General features: G+C 37.2%; 1 protein-coding gene across 1 annotated transcript; it reads right to left on the bottom strand.

The window, feature by feature from the left end:
- Positions 1-782: 782 nt before the first annotated feature.
- On the bottom strand, positions 783-22,998 carry LOC104222051 (phosphatidylinositol-3-phosphatase myotubularin-1). Its single transcript, XM_009773229.2, has 19 exons — positions 22,753-22,998; positions 22,573-22,641; positions 21,003-21,077; positions 18,718-18,789; positions 15,613-15,682; positions 15,466-15,515; positions 9,990-10,279; positions 9,831-9,904; positions 9,691-9,754; positions 9,487-9,546; positions 9,087-9,186; positions 8,608-8,721; positions 7,623-7,792; positions 4,921-5,005; positions 4,457-4,678; positions 4,161-4,220; positions 3,968-4,032; positions 2,160-2,439; positions 783-1,765 (listed from the first exon to the last, which is right to left on the bottom strand). Exons 1-19 carry the CDS (start codon positions 22,870-22,872, stop codon positions 1,250-1,252), a joined length of 2,556 nt encoding a protein of 851 aa, XP_009771531.1. The 5' UTR covers positions 22,873-22,998; the 3' UTR covers positions 783-1,249.
- Between the last annotated feature and the right edge of the window lie 902 nt (positions 22,999-23,900).

The following is a 23,900-nucleotide window of genomic DNA, read 5'->3' as shown; positions in this document are numbered from 1 at the left end:
ATTGGGAGAGCGGAAGGCTTACTCTTATCATCTTGTTCATGGTAAGTGGCTCAGATTGCAGCTCGATTAACAAAATTCGAATATCTTGAAGTTAATTTATTAATTGCCTTCAAATACATGAGATGAGTTGATGAACTCAAAATGCATTACAAAATTTAAACTGTTATACCGCACTTGTGTGAATTCGATGATACAAATCGCTTAACAATCTGACTTTCCTCATATTATGTTTGATTTACATTCAGTAATATACCAACAAAAAAATCGTCCCTAAGTCTGTTCACAGAAAGCCAGGAAATGAGACTGAGAGATCCATTTTCATTTATGACCTTTGCTTTCACCATATAATAAGGGAAAAAACCGAGCTACAAGCTCAAAAGAACATTTTGCAACAAGAGAAGACAAATTGTGTTCCTCCTCAAGACTAAGGAAAAAGGCAAGAAAGAGTTGGGGTTGAAGCTAGGGCGAGACCATCTGACATATCTACGTCTAGGACCCAAAGACAGCCTCCAACATAGCAATGTCAAAGTTCCACAAGATTTATTCCTGAACCACATTATCAACGACAAAATGTTACAGTTCATCCGATGTTGCGACTTGCGACCTGTACACTTGTCGTCCATTATACACTCCCAATCAAAAGAAAGATGAGAAATAAAAACCAAAATTCCAGTTACTTTAAATTAGTAAACAGGAACATGTGCAGAAAATTCAACAGGTGGACAGCCCCAGTATAAAAATAGCAAATAGTTATTAAGCAGAAATGCACCACACAACACACAGATAGAAGTCTGCTGGAACCATTTTATTCAGAACTCATCATTATTTGTCCTTATTTACAAGAATGCAGAAAGAATCCCTATAGAAACTTAGGAAGAGGAATACCTACGTCGTAATATACACTCGAATGAGGAAATTGCAGTGACCAAAATCCTACATCATCAGTCCTAACTCCTAAGCATACAATATCAGTTATAATCATCTTCACGTGAGATTCTCACAATGTCAAAACTATCAGATGGTCCACATGAAAACTCTATCAGTTCCTATGTACAGTTCTGAGACCATCTCATCTAACAGCCACCAGGTTTAAGCTGTGCCTGTTGCTGCTTATCTAATTTGTTTGTCGTAATTTTTTGCCAAAATACAATTGAACCTACTGCCTCCATTCAATTTCTGACTGTACATAGATATCTGACCAGATAAATGAAGTTTGAAGCAAGAAAGTAGGCTTGGTTCAACCGTCTTTTTAAGTTCCGAAATAATTGTCGTATATCGGAAGGCGATCAAATGCATCAAAGTTGGCCTTCAAACCAACAAATTGGCTCCGAAACTTGGCACAACCAGGATTTGGCCACCTGCACCCACTGTCTCTACTGTGCATAGGGCACAACGATTCACAAACTTGGATGAGAGGATTGTCGGAAACATCATCTTGCATCACTGTAACAGGTTCAGAGAGGTCTGATTTCTCACTGCCATGTACTGAACCATTAGAATTTGTTGTAGAAACTGAGCAGACAGAACGCTGAGGAATTTCTGTTGGGTTGCTTTCAATGCATACATTACAGTCTCCATCTACTGAAAAATAGACATTAAAACCCAAAGATTGTACCGCACGCTTTATAGTAGCAGTTTCTTTGCTGGCTCTTTTTACAGCATCCCTGGCAGAGGTGCTCACAAGTTTCTCATTTCTCAATTCTGTAACTAAGGACTCCACTGTGACACTTATTTCGTTCAGTCTTGTTTCTGCTGCTTCTTTTGCCTGTGTAAAAGTTGTTTTTAGACAGTTAATAAAGGAGTGACGAATCAGAAATCAATGTATGCACCAAGTTCTAGCTTGAATTGACAAAATTAAGATGTAACTGTCAAGCGACATCGACAGGCAACACTAAAAGATAGAAAACTATGCTTGTCAATTATTTGTAGGTTGGAAGTAACTTAGCCTAGATTTTGTTGCGAAGTTCATTGTCATAATTAATCTCATGAAACTCTACAAGCCAAATTTGATACGACCATAGTAATTAGTCTGTCAACACTAAAATGGCATATCTGGGTTACGATGCACTTTGCAGTTTCAAGCTGGAAACCTTTTTTTTCCTTTTCGGAGAGGGCGAGAAGAAAGGAGTCTGCAGAGAGAAAAAAAAGAGAGAGTTTACCCTTTGCAGCTCAGAGAATTTTCTCGTCAGCTTCCTGCATTCTGCCTCAACTTCTCCACCTTGTGCCTCCGACGGGCAAGCCCAACGAAGGTGAAACTGAGGCCAAACAGTTGGAGCTAAAGCTGCTGCTGGTGGTAGTAACGGACCATCATGTTTCAACGGGTCATAGAACAGGTTGTAATGCGCATGAGAGCTTCCTTCCGATGCCCGTAGTTCAGCTAAATACATATACAGGCATCCACAAGCATCAGAAATACCAGCTTGCTCTCTTTCCTTCTCGCTGAAATTTGTAGAAGTCAGAAGAAGTGAGCTAAAACTAGGAAACGACATTAAAAAAAATCCTTTCTATCCCATGATGGAGTTCAAAACAACCTAAAGCCAAAAAACCACTGAGGTGTCAAAGCCTTGTACTGTGCTCAATAGCTGTAAATCCTGATCATAAAAGCATAAATAAGACCCCTCCCTCCCCCCAAAGAAAAGGAGAAAAGCAAAGAAGAGATAAGAAAAAAATATTTTTTTCATGCACACATGACAAATTACCACTCCTTTTATGTCGAACGAGCAATCCAACTTCTAATATAGTGTAATCAAACATGGCAAGGAGGAAAAAAAGAAAGAAAAAAATAAATAAATTCAATTAAACGAAAAAAATAAATAAATTCAATCACAAGAACTACACATCAATACTGAACTAGTTGGGTCATATTATCCTGATCATCCATGTCACTCTATTTAGACCTATCTTAATACAATACTTTAAAATTTTAAGTTCTCTAGCATTAGAAGTTATGTACCTAGATCTCTATATTTTCTATTGGCATACAAATCTCTAACCAGAACAAAAAGCTCCTAGCAAACATTGGACCTAAAATAGACGTACTAGCATGACTAAAGCTTAATCTATACTAATTGGTATAGCCTATAAGGACCCTTTTTTCACTGTCTTTTTGTTTCACTATTTCTGCATGGATTTCAATAGATGGTACGTCTCTTGAGACGATTTTCTTTCATGTGATTGTTGGCCTACTTGATCATTTTTTAACACCTTCAATCACACGGTTTCACACCTATGGACTGGATCTGGAGGTCCACGTAGGACATGACCAAACCATCTCAAGCAACCTTCTCTCATTTCTTTCTGTGGCCGAGTTGCACCTTCTATCGAATGTGATAATTTCTAATATTACCTCATCTTATACCATCTAAACACTTGTATTTCTGGATACTCATCTTGTGGATATTTTGGAACTTAGGGCTTAACATTCACTTCTATCTAACATTGCCGGTTGTACAACCATCCTACTGAACCATTTTACTTCACTGTTCTTCTCAATGCCCCTCTCCAGGTGGCACCCAAAGAGGGTTAGTTTTCCAGACATACCACTTACCTGAAAGAGTGTTCTTCATGTAAGACACTATATAAACCAGACATCATCTCTTCTATATGACTTCTCCACTTGAACAGAAGACAAAAAGAAGAGAACATAAATTTTAGAAAGAAAATGCAATCCCAAAAGACAAACCATGTAGAAACAGAGGGAGAGTCATGACAAAGCCAATAGGGAGCATGCACCTCCCAAGAAATCTAATGTTCTAGTTCAGGTATCATGACAGATGCCTCAGAACAAACACTCTTCTTCTTCAGGTGCATTTACTATAATACGATTCCCTTCTACCAGGAACTCATATCAATGCATCAAACAAGCACCTCAACTTCTAATAGAATGCATCTTCTTCGGGTTCCGCAAAAAAAAAGCATGTGTACGAAAATGAAAGTGAAAAACAAAATACTACCAAAACGAGATTACCTATTGCACAAAAAGTTTCCAAAACGGCAAGAAAGCATGCAATCCAGAAGATCCACCAGGAAAGCCTGTATTGTTGGAATTGAAAGATAGGAAGCTTTAAAAATCTCCAAGGACGTAAATTATCAATTTATTGGAATATATATATATATACACACACTCTTATTTGACTCTCATGTCTTTTAGCAACACGTACCGAAGAGAACTCGAAGGCAAAAGGGTACATCCTTAACAACTGTGCAACACAGTCAACCCACTGCATAAGGCATCCAAATATAACAAGTTAGAGCTAAAAGATTAACGGAAACAAAAAAAGGGGTAAAAGATGAAGAAGCAGAGAGAGAGAGAGAGAGAGAGAGAGAGAGAGAGAGAGAGAGAGAGGGGATATTTTTGTCAAACACAATAAAATTAATATAAAAAGATCAAATAGATTGTACGCTCGTAAATCTCCAAACAAAAGGTAGAACTCGGAACCGCATGCGGAAGACGTACCTGCAAGAAAATGGGGGAATTTTGGTTCTGTGCATGAGATGAATTTTGAGCTTGAGATGAGGATGACCCTGACACTTGCCGCATGGGTGATGAAGGTAAACTTCCAGTCGAAGCCTGACGAGATAATTCAAACGGCATGTTGCCACTTCCAGATATAGTGGGCATTCCCAGACGATCTGAAAATGGATGACCAAATGCAAGCCAATCTTTCTCTACAAGTGCCTGGATGATTCGAACAACTTAGACAGCTGTCTGTATATAACCAAGGGGTATGGGATGCCCCACTTAAATGTTAAATCCTTCTAGCATTGTCAGGAGTAAAATGACGTACTGAAGCATTAACACAGACCTTAATGATCTCATGTGGATGAAGTATTTTACACTCCAAGAAGAAGAAAAAAACAAGGCTACAAATGTTAAATACCAGGTAATATGAGCAGATAGATCCAAACAAGTCTCAGTACCTGAAATCCTTTAATTGTACGATAGTATGGGTCAAGTAGCAAGCTGGCAAGTGAGACCAATTGCGTAGTTCGATCCCATCCATCGCTGCAGAATGAAATTCCGTTTTTAAAAAGAATAAAAAAAAACTAGATGTACTCTTTACTGATAGTCTCTGACGAAGATATATATGCAAAATCAATTTAAGAACTCATGAGCTTCATACAATAAATCATCAGTTGGATAAATAAATATGAGCTAGGAAAGTTTTTTGGTCATTTGTAAACAAGTACCATTGTCGTGTGTACATTTGCCATTCGGATAAAAAGGAAACATACAAATATTTAAAAGTCATAAAATGTGCTGAAAGCTATGGCCAAAATAGTTTCACAATGCAATACTTGTTGAACCACTTGTCAGTTGAAGAAGTCGATGCAAACCATTTGCAGGTTCAACTGACAATTAGCTTTAATTGTCATCACTGATGTTTTAATTTATTAGATCGACCAGTTGAATGCTATAGGTAATTTCCAATATTTTGAGAGAAACAGATAGAATTAGTACTGTTAAAAAGGTAAAAATTATGGAACATCCACTTCAGTGGTTTTAGCAATAACACCAGGTATATCAGCGAACAAGTTATGCATTCTTCTAATATCTTTTTCTTTTTTCTGATAGGTAAGCATTCTTCTAATATCTTTGCAAACCAATTAACCCGAAGCAACCAGATTTTCAAGTCTTCGAATATGATCAAATCCTTCGACGTCCATGGCTTGCATGGCCTTTTCTTCTAAAAGTACCATGCCAATGCTAATGTACTGCCTGTCACCTTCTTTGAGATTTTTTATTATTGCCGACTCACCTCAAGGATAACGTCATTGATGCTTGCTATAAGTTATATCTACTGTTAAATAGTTTGTGCATCTGAAAGAGTGAAGCTTCCTAAATATGTCTGTAAATAATTGTGTGATCTGGTGGCAGAAATAAAAGATATCATCTGTATTTATTACTATTCCCTATTACAAATAGAATGAACTTTTCAACCTTCACTAGATAAAGATACTAACCCTTGGTAGGCAGAGTTACCCGATACATGTGCTACTAGAGATAGCAGGTACCCGATGAAAAAATAGAGGTGCACACAAATCGGTCCAGTCACCACCATTTTTTTTTTCAAAAAAGAAAAAGAAAGAAGATAAAGAAACTTCAACCTTATAAAATTTATCAAGTGCTCTTAATTTATGTAGGAGGCAGAGACAAAAACAGAAAATAGGATAATAGTTTTTTCTATGAGGGGAATGAGTGAGTGGCCACATCAATTCTTTTTGGCATAAAGATCAATACACCCAAGATGCTCCACTTCCAACTAGTTGGAGGAAGGAATACATACTTATTCATTGTTGCTGTAAAGAATTCCAAGCAAAATGTATTAAACCCCGACAGTCACTAGTTTTGATCAAAATTTATTTTGCCATTTTTTAGTAAATCTGATACGTAAAAAATATTTTTCAACAAGTAAAATGCAAACTAGAACACTCCATTGTATTAAATTGACATGGTATGGATAAAACTTCTGAGAGTATCCAAGCTAAATTAGCGCATTTAAGTGAAGACTGACTTCCATGAAAGTCTCATCCAGAGTTGTCAAAGGCGCGCTTAAGCCTTGAAGTGAGTTGCAAAACATGTTGAGCGCTTCGCCTCGCTTAGCGGGCACTTCAATATCATCATCAAGGCTCTAAGGTATACTTTTCCTTGATAATGAGTGTATTCCTGAGGATGCGACACTAAACAATTGATATTTTACTTTATCGCATTTTTTTTCAATTTCTTTGTCCCTATGTTTGTTATTCATACTTACAATTATTAGTCTTGGACTACACATACATATTTGTATTTTTTTCTCCTTTGTGCCTTTCTTCATTAAAGCCCACGGACCTTAAAGCTCTTTTGCGCTTTTCGCCTTTGATAACACTACTCTCAGCATAATATTTAATGGCATACACATTTGTTTCAGTTCCAGAGGATAATGACAAGTCAAATTTTTCTGAAGATGATAGATAACAACATTTTCTCCTGTTTAACACAAAACTAACGCTTTTAAAACAAATATAGTTAGCTTTAATGTGCTATCAGACCATTGAATTGCAACTACGTACTCCCCACTATTCTCTCTACTTGGGCTAGTTATGGAGAGGTCTTATGGAAAACAAATGCAGAAAGCAATCACATAGAAAATAAGACTCAGAACTGTTTCATTCACCAAATAAAAATGACTGTTGTTGACCCAGATTTTCTCCCTTGCTCATTCAACAAGAAATTTCATTATGTCACAAGTCTGTCTTTCTCTCGTTCTACACTCTAGTTGCTCAACAAATTCCACGGTAATTTGCTGAAAGGTGACCATATCCCTAAGAACCTGTACATAAAACAAGAACTAATACGCCTTAATGCCAAAGCAAAGTTGGGGTTGGCTTCTCTATATCACTGGCATATAAATCTCCAATAGGACTAAAGACTCGTGAAAAAAATAAGTCCTAAAAGCAAACATACTAACGTAACTAAGATATAGTCCCAACTAATAGGTACATAATGATAAAATATCCAAGGAGGAATCAACAGAAACACAAATACAAGGAACTCAAGCATTTAACAAAGTTCTCCACTTAGGCATTTATAGAATATAGACTTATTTATAAGCATAAGAATGGTCCAGAAGACAAGAAACCTGCAATGAACAAGAACGGAAGCTGATTCTAGTGCAACACGTGCAGCAATCCAAGCAGAACCAGCCAGGACAGTTTGAACATGTATTAACCACCCAGTGTCTCCCAGTGTAGAAACTGAAGCAGACATACTGCTGAGATTGCCTCCGCCCCAACTCCATCCACCATGCCTCTGGAAAGCAGTAAAACAATTGACAGCATTAGCTTATCATTACTCGTCCCTCCTCTGCTCACTCTCCTTCTGCCACTAAGCCTACCAAGCCCACCCACCCACCCCCCCCCCAAAAAAAAAGTATAAAGAGAGAAATCTACTGTGCCAGATGGACAGACGCTCCACATCAATTTTGTCAGTTCCTTACCTATGAAGTGGCTTTCTGGTTGGATCACTGATACTGATATCATAGATAATTAGAAGAGAAGAGAAACAGGGAAAATAGTACATCTTGCAAGCATCTAAACTCAAAACTTATTAATGGTTCAAGGACATTGCCAACAGTACTTTTCTTTACTTGGAGATTCCCCTCCCCACCCAACCAGGAAAAAATCCCATTCTTGATTTCAACTCCTTTATATATATTGAATGTGCATATAGCACAGACTGCAAGTTAAAAAACAAAAAAGGAAAAGACGTGGAAGGACAGTAAATAGAGGAGTCCACTGTGACTTGACCATGATTACTTTCAGAATTCAGATTGGCTTCAAAATATGTCTCAAATCTTTTGGAAATTTGTTACACTTGAACTTATCAGACACAAAGACTAATATGATTCAAAATGTTTGGATGCACCCATAGCCTTGGTGTGGCAATAACTAGTCACAAGCAGGTAAATTGAATCACTTTCAACAGAAATTCTCTTAGGTCCTGCCACCTTAATTCAAATCTCTGTTTGGTTTGGTGCCCCGAGTGCATTGATTGGTCAAGACTAAAGTTCTAAATAGTGGGCATTTGGCATGAAAGAATATTTTTCAGAAAGATTAACGGCATACCAGAAAAGATGACATTCCATCTGATGAAGTAGTACCATGAGTATCTAAATAGTCTCTAAGCCGACCAAGACTCTCCCTCATTGCATGTATATTATCGATGCCAAAGAAAACAATCTGACAAGACATGTAAATCAAGCAACATCAGTCCACGAAATAATTAGGGAGAGATATACTCCCTCCTTCTCATTTAATATGGAGGTGTTTGATTTTATATGAAGTTTCAGAAAGTTTGGTTTTTCGGCACATACCAAGAGTACCCTTAGAACTTGTGATCTTAAACATGTCATGACATTTTTATGTCTATAAGAGCATGTCATTAAGGGTAAAATTTTACAGGTTTAAAGTTATAGAGTTCCAAACATAGAAAGTGTCATTCTTTTTGGAACAGAATAAAAAGAAAGAGTGCCATTTAAAACAGAGTGGAGGGAGTATCATGAAGGAAAGAGCAGCAAAAGAGACAGCTCAAAAATTAAACAGACCTCAGACTGAAAATAGTTTGCAGATGACTCTGATCCACCTCCCATTGCCCCATTTGCTAAAGCATTTTTCCTGGGCCTTGCATCAGCAATATATAGCTTCCTGAGAAGACAAATAAAGAGCATATCAATAAATAAGAGAGAGTCAGCTGTGCCATGAAACTATGCAATTATCTAAAAGGAGTGATTCATCAAAAAGGAACTATCTAAAAGGAGTTAAGTAACAACAATAAAAGAAACAAGACAGAAGTATTTTTATGACCAGACCAAGGAAGGAATTGAAAGGGATCCTTTAACTAGCCACATAGCAAGAAACTTACTCATAATGCTTAACAACAAGAAATTTAATCAAGAAGACATCTTAGAGATTAGGTGAAATAAAAGGAAGTAGTAAAAGGAACACCTCCGTTTCTCTCCAGCAGTTTGAGTACACAGTGCAGCAACTAGATTCTCATCTGCATTGCTGGAGAAAAGCACAAGATTTCTTTTTAAAATAACTCGAGGAAACACAAACTACTATAAATTTTTAACAGCCAACTTGTTTTTCACGACAATAAACTAATACAAAAATTCATAAAAGAAAAAGGATCACATAATTTGGAATAACCTTCTCATATTCATCATGAGGCCAACTAGCGGCTGAGAAGAACGTGCAAGAACAGCCCCAGTTCCTAACAGATGCAAAGCATAAGCACTGGCCTAAGAAGATCAAGGCAAATGAGTTCAAACAGCTAAATTTAGGCCCACCTCTGTCACACCATGTTATGGCTGGCAGCCTACACCGTGCACGGAATGTACAAGCCTGCAGCACTTTGTCATCACTATGTATGAAAAGTCATTAGGTAAATGCCAAAATAATCATCACTTAACCCAGAAAAAATGGCAGAGCAAAAAACATCACCTCACCTTATGGACTTTGGTAAGAGTAAAGCAAATGGATAAGTTGGAGACATTGTGTAATTAGAGTTCACACTGCTTATTCTCCAATACTCATTTGAGAGTGTGAATGACCCATCTTCAATAGCACGGATAGAAGCTTGACAGAACCCCATCCCAAGAAGTCGGCAGTACTCATTCAACAGCCTTACTTTGGGATTCGTGTTACTAAACCTGGAATGGCCACCGGCAAATGCATAGAGATCCCATAACCTTGTAGGCCTTGCACACCGTAATAATGCATCATAGACAGCACGCCTCTGGGAAACCATAAGACGGGCAATTATAGCTTGTAAGTACATGCAAACTTGTTTTAGCAAAGGTTAGGAAAGAGTTGTCAACTAAACAGTCTGGGTGACTTTGTTAATGAATACATGCTATTACAGATCTATTCTAAAAATAGAAGTATTCAGATTACTGTCCAGTTTCTACTCCCATAATAGTCTTAAAATGCATCAAGGCATTGAAATCCATATAGTGGTGTTAACACCTACTGACCTACTAGAGACAACATAAACGAGTGTGCTCTTCCACTAATACCCATCCACCTACATAAATTTCATCCTCTGGAAGCTGATCAATATGCAGTTATCACTGAAAAGTTAACAAAGTAACTCAATGTTGCTATGGAACATGTGAAACAGGAGAAAACTTTTAATGAATATTGGTTATGAACATACGTAGGATTCATTATATATGAGTTTTGACAACACGAAACAAGAGAAGTTTCCTAACTAGGAAAATCACTGATATTTTGAGAAGTTCCCCAAAAGAAAAGTTCATTAATAATAAAAATTCTACATCTCCTCTTTTTTATAAAGAAAGAATTCTAATTAGGAATTATACTACACATTTAACCTAGAGTATACGATACAATTCTGATAAACACCCTCAAACTAGAGCATATACATCTGCACTGCAAGATAAACCAAATGTGTACTTGATTCTTGGACTTCAGAGAGTATTTGACAAATAGACTGTGAAAAGGGGAACTGAAAAAAACAGCTTCTGACTCCCAGCAAACACATGCATTCTAGTTTGATGTTGAGGCGTAGTTGATTGACTTGATTCTGCATGCTAGTGTGACATAATAACTGGACGATCTGGTAATGACTTGATAACTGGACAAGACTCAAGTTGACTAACTCGACATGTTGGCTGACATGGAATACTTGCTAGACTAATGTAAACAATAGAATTGACATATCTGCTAAAGTGGATGCTGACTTCACCAGCCGCCTGATGTAGACCAATGACGCAGCAGGGTGATGTTGTGGCAATGATTAGTGGACTGTGCAACTTGTATTCCTAACTTGATTGGTCAGCTTACATGGACTTCTGAGTTCTGATAAGACAAGCTGTTAGCTTGACATATCAGCTGACGTGGATGTTCATGTAATGGTTAAAGTAATAAAGTGAAACTCTATTGTTAATGTAACAGCACCGACACAACAGGGGACAGGGATGGTGTGCTAACAGCTTGTCTTATCAGAACTCAGAAGTCCATGTAAGCTGACCAATCAAGTTAGGAATACAAGTTGCACAGTCCACTAATAAAGTGAAACTCTATTGTTAATGTAACAGCACCGACACAACAGGGGACAGGGATGGTGTGCTGACATGGCTGATAGAAACTTGGCACCTTGGGTGTGTAGACATATATGCCGCTGGAACTAAAGAGTAAAGGCTTCAAGGCGCACAGGCAAAGGATCTCGGAAAAGGTTTCCTTATTGTGTGTTTTGAGACAAAAACCTGATGTCAAAAGAATGAGGAAGAACAACAAAGATATAAGGCCTATGAGTTTTTTATTTTCTCTAGATTGGATATCACTGAGGAAAGAGGTAAAGCGAATGATTGTGACGACAATGTAATGATATAGATGATCACGTAAAGGATAAAACATAAGCAAGGAACAGCAGAATGTGGTAAGAATTTTTTTCCACAACTCAGCGACTAACAGGTCGCTAAATCAGTACTATTACATAGTTATGTGTAAATAATCATTGTCTCATATGTAGTAGGAGTAGAATATGTCTTAGGCCTCATTTGTTTGCACTTAATAAAGGTCTGAATCTTAATCATTCACATCTCAAGACATTAAGTGCGTTTGTTTTTTAAGTCTGAATCTTAATTATTCAAATCTTAATCATTAAGTGTGTTTGTTTTTTTTACTTCACAACCACTTAATGGGTCTGGATAGGTCTGTATGATTAAGATCTGTAACAGAGACTTAATTTCATTAAGATGCTGTCACATATTCATTATTAACTGCCGCCACCACCTAACATTATCAACTACCACCATACCGCCACTACCATCATACTCAACCACCACTCCCACCCCCACTACTACCACCACCTCCACCACCACCACGCCACCATCATCCTCAATTATAGCCGCCACCATTATCGACCATCACCACCCACTATCCCCACCACTCCAACCACCATCATTCTCACCCACAATCAACACTCATCCACCTCAACTACCACACTGACCACCCCATCACCATCAACAACCAAAGCCGGCACTGCCCATTATTATAACCTACCACCACCCACCCACCACCTTCCTCAGTCACAACTACTATCACCACTCGCCATTATTAACTATCACCACCACCATCCTCATTCATAATCGCCACCACTACCAATCAATACTAGCTACTAGTATGAACCACCATCATCAACCAACACTACCACCAACCACCGCCTCTAATCGGCATTCACCTGTTAGTCATCACCACCACCAACTATCATGCATATTTTAAAAAACTATATACTTTATAAATGGAATATTAGATTATTTAGTATTTTATTTGAATTTTATGTTTATTAATTTACAAATAAAGATAAATTTTATACATTCAGATGTTAAAAATCAAACAGTCTTAATTATTTGGTATTCAGATCTTAATATACATCTTAATATATTCAAATGTGTATTCAGATTCAGATGTCTTAAACTTAATACACATCTTGATATTCAGATGTGTATTCAGATTCAGACGTCTTAATCTTAAAAAAAACAAATGAGGCCCTATAGTCCTATATGTACTAGACGTAGAATACGTATTATATATAGGACTCATTGTATCATTATTAATAAATAGATTTTTCTCCCGTGCATTCTCAGATGGTATCAGAGCTTCAGTGAGAAAATTATTGTTGTGCGTCATTCCAGCGACATCCGGGAAGAAAGATCTCGTCGACATGCAATTTTCCGGCAACTTTGCATATACCAGTACCACCATTAGATCTGAAACCCTTGTGCGACCAAACCCCAGAAATCCCAGTCCTATCGGAACAGAAAAGTCAGTCATCGTGCGTCTTTCCGGTTGATGACTCAAGATTGATTTGCGTTATCTCCTTATCGGTAAGTGTTGTTCAGAAACGTCAGGCGACAAAACCTCAGTCAATCACTCCGGCAGAAATTCCCTCACGCTCCCCCACTCGCCGCCAGAACTAAGGTTTCGGCGAGCGCTGACACACGCGCAGGCACGTGCAATACTTTCCAGCAAGAATTTTCAAAAATTTCTTTAGGACAGTTGTTTCGTGGGGTGATTCCGAGTCCACCATTACAATTTCCTGCAGATTCCGAGAACTTTAGAATTTCCCCGTGAGCAACAGTAAATTTTTCGGCACGTGTGAGCCATTCCGGCCACTTTTTGACAAAACTTCTTCAGGACAACTTACTCGTCCAGTGAATCCGAACCTACCTATGTAAATTACATCAAATTCTGACAACATTTATTTTTTCGACATGAACAGTGCACTTTTCCGGCGCGAACAGTAATTTCCAAAAAGTTTCTCTCCTTTTTTGTAGTGTTTTAGGACCTATTTTGTAGTGTGGAATTCGGCTTAGTCTCACTATTTCAAATTTCTCCGGCGACTTTTCGGTCAACTTCTGTTTATCAGCAACCACCTGGTTTTGTTGCTCGGGGGGAGTCTAGTGGCTTTGTATGTCGCTTGCGCCGGTCACTTTATGGTCTAAAGAGGTCTCTTCGAGCTAGTTTGGTAAGTTCGGCACAGTTATGCATGAGTTGGCATGACTTGTAGTGAAGTCGAATGATCAGCTTACAGATATTTTCACCAAATCCCCCACTGGTCCTCGTATTAGTTACATATGTAACAAGCTCGGTACATATGATTTATATGCACCGGCTTGAGGGGGAGTGTTAGATAGTTATGTGTAAATAATCCTAGTCCCATATGTAGTAGGAGTAGAACATGTCCTAGTCCCATATATAGTAAGAGTAGAATATGTTTTAATCCCATAGGTAGTAGAAGTAGAATATGTATTATATATAGGGCTCATTCTATCATTGTCAATAAATAAATTTTTTTCTTGTGCATTCTCACAAGCAGGGGCGGATCCAGAGAACTAGATGCGGGTTCTCATGAACCCATTAACTTTTGTCTAGATTCGATATTTGTATTGAAAAATTTATTAAATATATAAGAATATTTAGCTTGGAACTCAGTCCGTTAATTCAGTTATTATTGTATATTAAATTAAGATTTGTGTACGAACCCATAACTTTAAAATTCTGGATCCGCCTCTGCTCACAAGTACCTCTAAAATTTAGACAGCTCAGGTACTGTTGAAATGACAACAAAGTAAAGAAAAACCCACTTATTCAATTGGTCACAAATGACATTCAAGACGATTCACTGTATAGGAGTTTAGACCATCACGAAAAGTTTTTGTTCCTAAATGAGGAAGTTACTGGTAATTAGTGAAGCTTCTAATTATTGTTATTCTATTTATTTATTTTTTGATAACCAAACAATAGCCGAGACGAATGGTGCACGGTTGAACTCAGTGGATGATGGGCCCGCTTCTCTACTCATTTCCACTTAAATACTAGTCTTTAGTCTGCGACAGGATTCGAACCCATGACATGAGGCTAATCCACACATCACTTGAGCTCTTACCACAAGACCAAAGCCCTAGAGCAATTGTTATTCTAATTATGATACACGTTAAAACTGTACACTACAAGTTAATCTACAGACGCACAAAGAATCTAGATATTTATAGCCATTGCAATCTTTAACTCATTATATTTTCAGTGTCTCTAACTCTCTATTCTAACCTGAATTGCTCAGGGCATTGTACTTGGTGAAAAACATGTCAGTTATCAGTAATAGTCCACAAAAGTTATTCAAAAGGACAAAACTCAAACCACCCAGTTGAAGAAGAGAAACTGGGAAATTCTCATGCTATTATTGAAGAACTCAGTCATCAACAAGAGAAATTAAAAGTGCATTGCAATCTCAGCAAGTTCAAGCCACATAAAGCAGCTGGAATTTCATGGACCCCTTCTCCTCCACAAAGAGAAGATAACAAAGTAAATATACGAATTAATGAACAAATCATATTGAGCCCAAAGCATCAACAGTTGAAAAAAGACATAAAATCAGAACATGAGTTCTGAGCTGACCTGCTTGGTTCGAGGACGAAAACCAAAGACAATGATTCTCATATCTTTGCCTGGAAAAAAATGTTAAAGTTAACTTACCATTTTCAGAAGATTGTATAATAACAAATACTACAAGGATGAAGACAGTGCTTTCAACTAATGGCATACCAATGATCTGAAGCAATCGCTGTGAACCAGTCTTTTCAGGCTGACGCTGACCTGATGGAAGCTTCATAACCTAGTTAGCAAGAAAGGAAAGAATTGTAGCCAGAATTGACAAATACAGGATAAGGTTTACACAGTACTGATTCTTAGATGCTCAAAAATAAAGAAAATTGCCAAAGGCAGTTGACTCCTGTACTTGGGTACGGGATGTTGTGATGGCTGAAGAAGCTTCTCACTTATTGGAAAAGGTAGTATTGCAGAAGCAACAGAATAGCTAAATGCACACCATTGTAAGGATTATAATGTGAAGCAGATAAAAAAGTATGTGTTTTCCTGGGTACTGACTAAGGGTGGCAAACGGGCGGGCCGCGTTGGATATGGGCGGGTCGAAAACAGATAATACAAATATGGATAAAATATCCGAGTCGACCCATATTACGGAGAGAAAATAGGTTAACCGGCAAATAATATGGATATCCACATTATCCATGGCTTCTTGAATATAATCACTTTTGGGAGAATTCCTAGTCTCCCAAACTTGAAGAAGCCCCAATTTGAGTCTTTGCAAATGTAAAAGTTAAAACCCATTGGTTATCCATTTTTTAAGTGGATAATATGGATCTTATCCATATTTTTTGACCCATTTTTAGAAAGTTAGTTACCCAACCCATTTTTAGTGGATAATATGGATGGATAACTGTTTTTATCCATTTTGCCACTACCACTAGTACTGACTATGACTAAGAAATAAAGTGCGCCTATTTAGCTATAAAATATTCAGCATCCCTCCAATATATTCCATTAAAACTGATTATATTCAAATCAGCTGGTGATATTCGGAAAACAAGTATTTGAAAATTGAAGTACTTGACAAAAGAAGGTGCACCTTTGCATCAAAGATATATCACCACACTTTGCAACAAAAGGCACATGCATCCAATGGAACAACATGAGGCTCAACCAACCAATTCTTATTGAACAGGAAGAATGGCAAGCACTATTTAGACAAGTGAGAACACGAAAAGACATATGAAGAATGTTAACCAGAGCAACACATGAACAAAAGAGAAGAGAAAGTAGATGATATATGATGCTCCAAGACATCGCTGGCCAAGAGAAAAAGAGCCATTATTCTGGGATCCCCTGGCCTTTGGATGCTACGACCAAAAATTAATAGCCCAGTACTCTCGTGCGAGCTTAATTTCCAATACCACATGTAAAAAAAATGTAACACCCCGACCCTCGAGCATATAGTTCTAGTGAATTTCAGTATGTTATGACGAAGTTGTGCATAAAAAATCATGCTTTGATATGATACAAGTTGATGAAATGACTTGAGAAAGAAAAGAAGGGGAAGAGAAGAAAAACTAAGACCAAACCAGCCACTCTGGCCGTAGTGCAATTATTGCGCCGCAGTGGAGAATCAAAGGAATGAGAAAAGGGCTAAGGACCATCACGGTCGTAATGGTGCAATCGCCCTAAGAGGAATCAGTAACTGTTGTGGTACAGAATCATAAAGATCAGTTTTAAAGAGAATCCGTTGCAGTGGTCAAGATGGACTTCACACAATTTACAAAATTTTAAGGGCTTTTGGCTCTTTTCACTATGCTTTGCACTGTGAGTGAAAAAGGTGAACCGTAATTTGTTTTAGGTCATTGAAAAACGAGATCTTTGACTCATCAACAACATTGGAGGTGGGACTAAACGAACCCAACACTAAATTAAGATTTTTCTTACAAACTAAGATAAGTTCTAGCCCTTCCGCTCTCCTGCTCCAGCTCCTACTCCGCTTCAAGTCCATTCCATATTATCTCAACCAAATCCTCCTAATTCAATTGATGTTTCTGTTCATGATACAGGTCCACAAAGTTTACCTAATGACTCATTGCCTACTTATAAATACCATCAAGCACTCATCGCACGAACTTGATCTCTCTATTACTCTTTGAGAAGGTGCTCGGCCTACTCGCAACCATTATGGCATTATCCTGTATAGAATTCCTTAAGTTAACACAATTTACCACCCAACATCATACCTTTATTACAAATTTATCCATTGTCAAAATATCTAAAATTGTTGCAGAAGCAATGGCTCATCCTGGTTGGTATCAAGCTATGATTAAGGAAATGACCGATCTACTAGGGAGAAAATTTATTTGCCACACGACAACACATCAATTAGATTATCACTGAATGATACGTCAAGGTTAGTGCTGAAAGTTGATCGTCCGACAGCTAGATTGGTGGCCAAGAGATATATACAGATTTATGATCTTGACTATGATGATAAAAAAAAATTGGTGGCCAAGATTGCTTTTATCCGCTCATTTATCTCCATGGCAATCATGTTCCATTAGCCACTTTATCAATTGACACCAAGACTATATTCCTGTGATCTAGCTGAAAAAGTTTACATGGAACAACAGCCATGTAGATTGCACCGAGCTCTTTATGGTCTCAAGCAATCACCACGGATAGGGTTGGTTGTTTTAGCACTACTGTCCAACAATTTGACATGCTTCTAAGTGAAGCTAATCACCCAATATTTATAATTATTCTCATAATGGCAAAAGCATGTTCTTGAATATTTATGTTGATGATATTGTCATAGGATGAATGAAGACATTATTCATAATTAAGTAGCATCTAATTAGTCACTTTTAATCTCAAGACCTAGGTAAATAAAGTACTTAGAGGCATTGAGGTGAGAGTCATTGAGGTGTCCAAATCTAGGGGTGGAAATTTCATTACACTGAGGAAGTATGCTTTGGACACATTGAAGGAAGTTGGCATGATGAATTGCAATCCATTGATAACTCCTATGGATCCGAATGTTTAGATTGTTCCTGTATGGGGGAGCCTTTGGGGTACAGGTACAAGGTAACTTTAACGACTAAGGCTTAGCAGATGGGAAGAAATCACATATGATTTTTAAGTGGGAGGTAGAAAGTAGCTGGTGGATTAATCGAGGTGCCCATAAGTTGACCCGAACACCACCGTTATCCCAAGAAAAAGAAAGTGATACGATAATCAAAAAAAAACAAAAGGAAAGCGATATAATATAACTGTTGCATATATGAATTTTAAGATAAAGAAAAGCAAACCTACAATTTTCTGGAACTTCTCAATGGTCGCCAATGGTACTGTGCCAAGTGCAATGATATCTCTAGACCCTTCACTCTAGATAATACACAGAAGCAAACAACATCCTATTCAGTACAAACTAGCAGAAAAACAGAACAAGATGAAAAAGGTTGTGATAATAAGTATCTCATGTACTTCATGTATGTAACAAGCATTTGCGCTTATTCGATAGTAAATTTCTAAGAGTACGACAGATATCTTTCAGTGATCTTAGCAGGAAATCTGAAACTACCACCAAAACCACAGAAAGTGGAAATGCTACCTGAACATTCAACAAATCACAACTTTTCACAATAATTTGAGCACCAAGAAGGAAGATGTTATAGTACATTCAGACAAATGCACGTTGTTTGCAAGTGATAAAGGCCAAGGACTGCTAGTTTATACTTCTAGCTGGAAGAACCTGCCTTCTTCTTTTTCTTCCTTTTTTTTTTTTTGGAGGGTGGGGGGGGAAGGGGACAAAAAAAATGTACTTCTAGCTGGAAGAAGAACCTTTTCATCAGTTATCGCAGAATTTCGAGAATTGATGCTTCTGACTTACCGGGTACAGTTGTCTCCGTATGACATATAGGTCATGGGTTCAAGCCGTGGAAGCAGCCACTAATGCTTGCATTAGGATAGGTTATCTACATCACACCCCAAGGGGTGCGACCCATCCCCGGACCCCGCGTGAATGCGGGATGCTTTTGTGCACCGGGCTGCCCTTTTGTTTTATGCTTCTGATTTAATACACTATCAGTTAACAGAACCAACATATAAGTTAGAACAAATTCCTCCCCAACATCCACGAAAAGAGTCTCTTTGGCAAGAGGGAGGAAGCGGTTCCCATTAGAATACATCTTGAAAGCTCTGTCTGTAGACTAACTTCAAGACTGTTTCAGTCTCAACAAAATGTTTCAGAAGTCACCAACCAAATGAAATTACCCTTGTGTTGACAGTTGATTCCACAAAGATTGGAGACAAATATTTTCTGCCAGAAATACAAACAAGCAGGCCATCCTATGGGCTCAGCTATTTGAATTTTGTGCCAAGTTCAAGGAAATTAGCCTTGCAATTGTGGGAAACTTCTTATCAAACCTTAGGTTAGCAAGAGATCCTAGCCACAACTTGCTCCTTTCTTAAAGGAGCCAGGTAAACTGATGTGAGGCCTCAGAGCTTCACTCTACCACAGCCAAGTGCGCCAGGCTCGTGTCTACTTCGATATAAAGCCATGCTTAGATCTGGTCTTATTTACTAGTCAGTGTGAATTTTTTATACTCTTGGTTCTGCAAATGACTTACAAGGCATGATGAAATCCTCATTTTGGATCTTAGCTATTCATTTCTACTGGCTGCAGCAATCCTCCAAGCAGGTATACTTTACCTGACTCATAATGACATGTGTGCTAATTAATCTTGGGACTAATTATGTGCAGATTTAATTTGCAAGTGACATTACATGCTGCACTGTTATATAATTGTTCTGCACTTCCTTGAAATATGCACTTCAGTGAAATCGAAGCAATTCACTTATTGTTTTTTGGTTCACTTAAGTCCCTTGCAGCCTTGCCACTTTTTAAAACATCGAGTCTCCCTATCAATAGCACACTTTTCGAGTAGGTAGGCAGGTGAAAGAATTGGGATTTAACCAAATAACCAGATCATATCCTTGTGAATATGAAAGGGCTAAGATAACTGAAAGCTACTTCTGCTTGACCTGGGAGAAAGCTTTGGAAATTGAGAAACTTCTTTAATTTCTTTTGTTAGTTTCCTTTTTTTTTTTTTTTGGAGATAAGAATATTAATCATCTTATTACACCTACCCGCAACCATGTAAGTACCACAAACAAGCAATCCTGAACATGAAAAGATAAGATACACAACTAATGGAAAATTAGTCACTACAAGCCTTAAAGCTGTTCCACAGTAGAGAAAAAGAAGATGAAGACAATTTTTTCAGTCAAGGTGCATGCATCCGGAAAAAAAAGATGGATAAAGCAGAATGCAAACTGGAACTACCAAGATTAATTAGCGTTTATGAATTTCGACAACATAAATACCTCATCAGTATAGCTCTAACAACTGACATTAGACCTTCAAATATCATTGTCTTATAAATCATTATATGACATTTATTTGCACTATTTTGAGGACAATTTCACTAGCATAGGTTTACAAACTGGAACTTCCAAAAGCAGAATGCAAGCAAATGTAAGATTTTGGCCATATGCACCATTGAAAATAACATAAGAAAACTACATGCATCACTTACCAAGAAAAGGAGGCGAAAATTAGTCACAAATAAGGTTCCAGCATCATCAGTGTTGACAAGAACTACCCCATAACCCTGGAAAAAATCAGTTAGCATTGAGACTTGCGCTGACTCCAAATTGTGGCAACTGAAGAGAACAGAAACTACTGAAAGCCTCTATGAGATCAAGTTGAGGCTTTTGTACAGAGGATTTTCACCAAAACCTTATTAATAGTTTGCTCCAAGTGAGTTTTGTTTCAATACAGTACATCCTAATGATCTAAATGAAGCCCTATTAAGAAGCTCATGGGGAGATAAATAAGCAATCAATCATAAGAAAAAACAATCAGCGCATTAAGTAATTATAAATGAAATCAACATATAAAGTAATGTAAATGATTTTTTAACACCCTCTTACGCCAACATCATATCTTCCCAATAAATCAGGAAAAATATTAAATACCAAATCAGGATCATTTATAGTTGGCAGTGTATGTGTGGGCCTGTGAGGAGTCATATTGTATCTTATGCATTGGACGATAAATGCTTCTAAAGATAGAAAATGCAGAAATAAATGTCAGCATCCTGTTTGAAACAACAATCTGAGGACTTCACAGGACTTCCTTCATAGTTCTTCAGAATGTCACATAATATGTAAGTCCCTTGGATTTGGAAAGAAGAAAGAAGTCTTAATTTACTACTTAATCTAAAATGTAATTTATTAAAGGTAGGCTTTCTTTAGACAATTAGATAAATGTACCTCAATCAACATTGATTAAGATATAATAATTCTTAAGCTGAAGAGAATTTAAAAAACTTAAAGTAGTCCAAAATTCACAAAAAGAAAAAAAAAAGTTTAGTTCAATTACATTTTTGTCCTAAAGCTTTAGACAAACACAACTTTTTTTGTAAGTAAGTTATGATCATTGTCTCTAAAGCTTTAGGAAAAAAATATGATTGAACTAGAGAAAAAAAATCAAAAATTGCAAAGATGACAAGAATAATGATTACTAAAGGAAACCTAACTTATTCTAAGTTAGGCCCTTAGCATCCTATTTAAGGTTAAAAGGCGGCTTTTTAACTAAATCTAGGAGAGCAGTTCCTATGCAGGATGGGAATAAAGGCTTCTAACATCAGAACTCATGACCTAAGTACTAAGTTACCTTAGAATGGGATGCCAATCTTCTAATAAAAAGAGTTAAAGCCAAACCACTATTCTCGATCGCTACTTTATCCAATCCAAAAATGCAGATACTCATTCGCAATTCACAAAGGATTAATTAATCGTGATAACCCCTTTTAAGTGAGTTAATTTGTCATTTGATTTTGTTTATTTGAGCTTGGGGCATAACACGACCCTCACTTAGCATCGTTAACACTACCTTTACCCTATCATCTTTGGCTGTGATACAAATTATCCTCTAATTAATCTCATGCATATTTCTTTCAAAACAAGTAGCTCAAATATCTGTATCCCATACTCTAATTACACAACAACAATCACTAAAGTCCAAATTCAGCTGCTACGAAAATCTTTTTAAAATGCACTACACATACAAACACCAAGAACGCACAGTACTACCAGCATTACCTCTACTACAACATACTCATCCGCCAGCAAGAATTGTTTCACTCCAATTGGAACCGGCCTGGCAACAGGCTGCACATATTTATATAAAGAAAAACATCAATTTACGCATTCAATAAGAAATATTATGCAGAAATCAACGCACAATAATTGAAATGATGGAACCCTAGAGAAGTAAATTACATCGATTTTAGTCCATTCAAGGGCGTCCCAACCACCGGCACCTTCAATTTTATCGGACTCGGCGAGTCGAATGTCCGGTTCACGGAGGTTCGGGGATCGCGCCGACCGACTCCGATACATGGCGGTGCGGCGACTCGAGTTCGGCGGTTGATCGAGTTTTTTCTGGTTGTTGGTTTTTTTATTTTTTTTAACAGGATTCGAACAAGAAAATTGGAAAAACAGAGGGTTCTATCTCTCGTGACCCAAAGAAATGAGCGAATTTTTGTATGTTTGGTTATTTTATTTGGGTAATATTTTTGAAGAAGACACCTGTGAGATCAGTGGACCCCATCTGACGTGGGACCTAAGGTACCTCTTACTTCATTTTAACCGTTATTGCACACCAAGTTTAATAAGAAGAATACTTTCGAAATTTATAATTTTAATATATTTCATTAAAGATAAATTAAAAAGTTAAATATTAAATTATTTCAAATACATATAAAGTTGGTCGTTATTAAATATTTTGATTTGTTCATAATAGAAGTTTAACTCATGATATATGTTTTTAATGAAACATCATGCATTGACTCAAGCAGAGACACAAGTCGAATTCAATAACTTTTGCTTAAACAGTATATTTGGTGCTTAGAATTTATTAAATATATACAAATATAAAATTTGGAACCCAGTCACTGATACTTGAAGTAATCGTTCTAAAATTCATAATTCATAAGATTGAAATCCTGGCTTTGTCTTTGTGCGTTGTAATTTACCTATTTGAACGAAGTTGGAAGGTACTCCAAATTTTCTAAATGAATAATTAATTTTGATCTAGGAGGACAATATTAAAGAAATAATGAGTTCCGGATCTACACATTCACAAAAATATAGTCTAGAACACTCTCAAATAAAATACAATAATTTATTTATTCCGCCGAAAATAGTGAGTTCATATCCAAACTATGATAAAAATATGGTTGAGAACAACTCTTCCAGAACAATATCCAAACGATTGCAAAAATAAAATCAATGAAAATCACAACCAAACCTAAACAAAGTTATTTTCTAATTTCACATTATCAAAGTTTATGTATAAAAGAAATCTAGCACTTGATGCTATGAAAATAAGTGGGCATAATACATAAACGCCTTCAGTTGGTAAGTAT

This window comes from Nicotiana sylvestris, chromosome 5 (assembly GCF_000393655.2).
Source record: "Nicotiana sylvestris chromosome 5, ASM39365v2, whole genome shotgun sequence".
Lineage (NCBI taxonomy): Eukaryota > Viridiplantae > Streptophyta > Magnoliopsida > Solanales > Solanaceae > Nicotiana > Nicotiana sylvestris.
This window is presented reverse-complemented; position numbering and strand designations above follow the sequence as displayed.

Bases quoted from the DNA above. Each gene is read 5' to 3' on its own strand.
- LOC104222051 (XM_009773229.2), bottom strand. From the start codon at position 22,872: ATGTATCGGAGTCGGTCGGCGCGATCCCCGAACCTCCGTGAACCGGAC. The intron at 9,755-9,830 runs GTGGGCCTAAAT...TGCATCTGTTAG, and splicing joins CATAACATGGTGTGACAGAG to GAACTGGGGCTGTTCTTGCA. The intron at 1,766-2,159 runs GTAAACTCTCTC...ACTTTTACACAG, and splicing joins AATTCTCTGAGCTGCAAAGG to GCAAAAGAAGCAGCAGAAAC.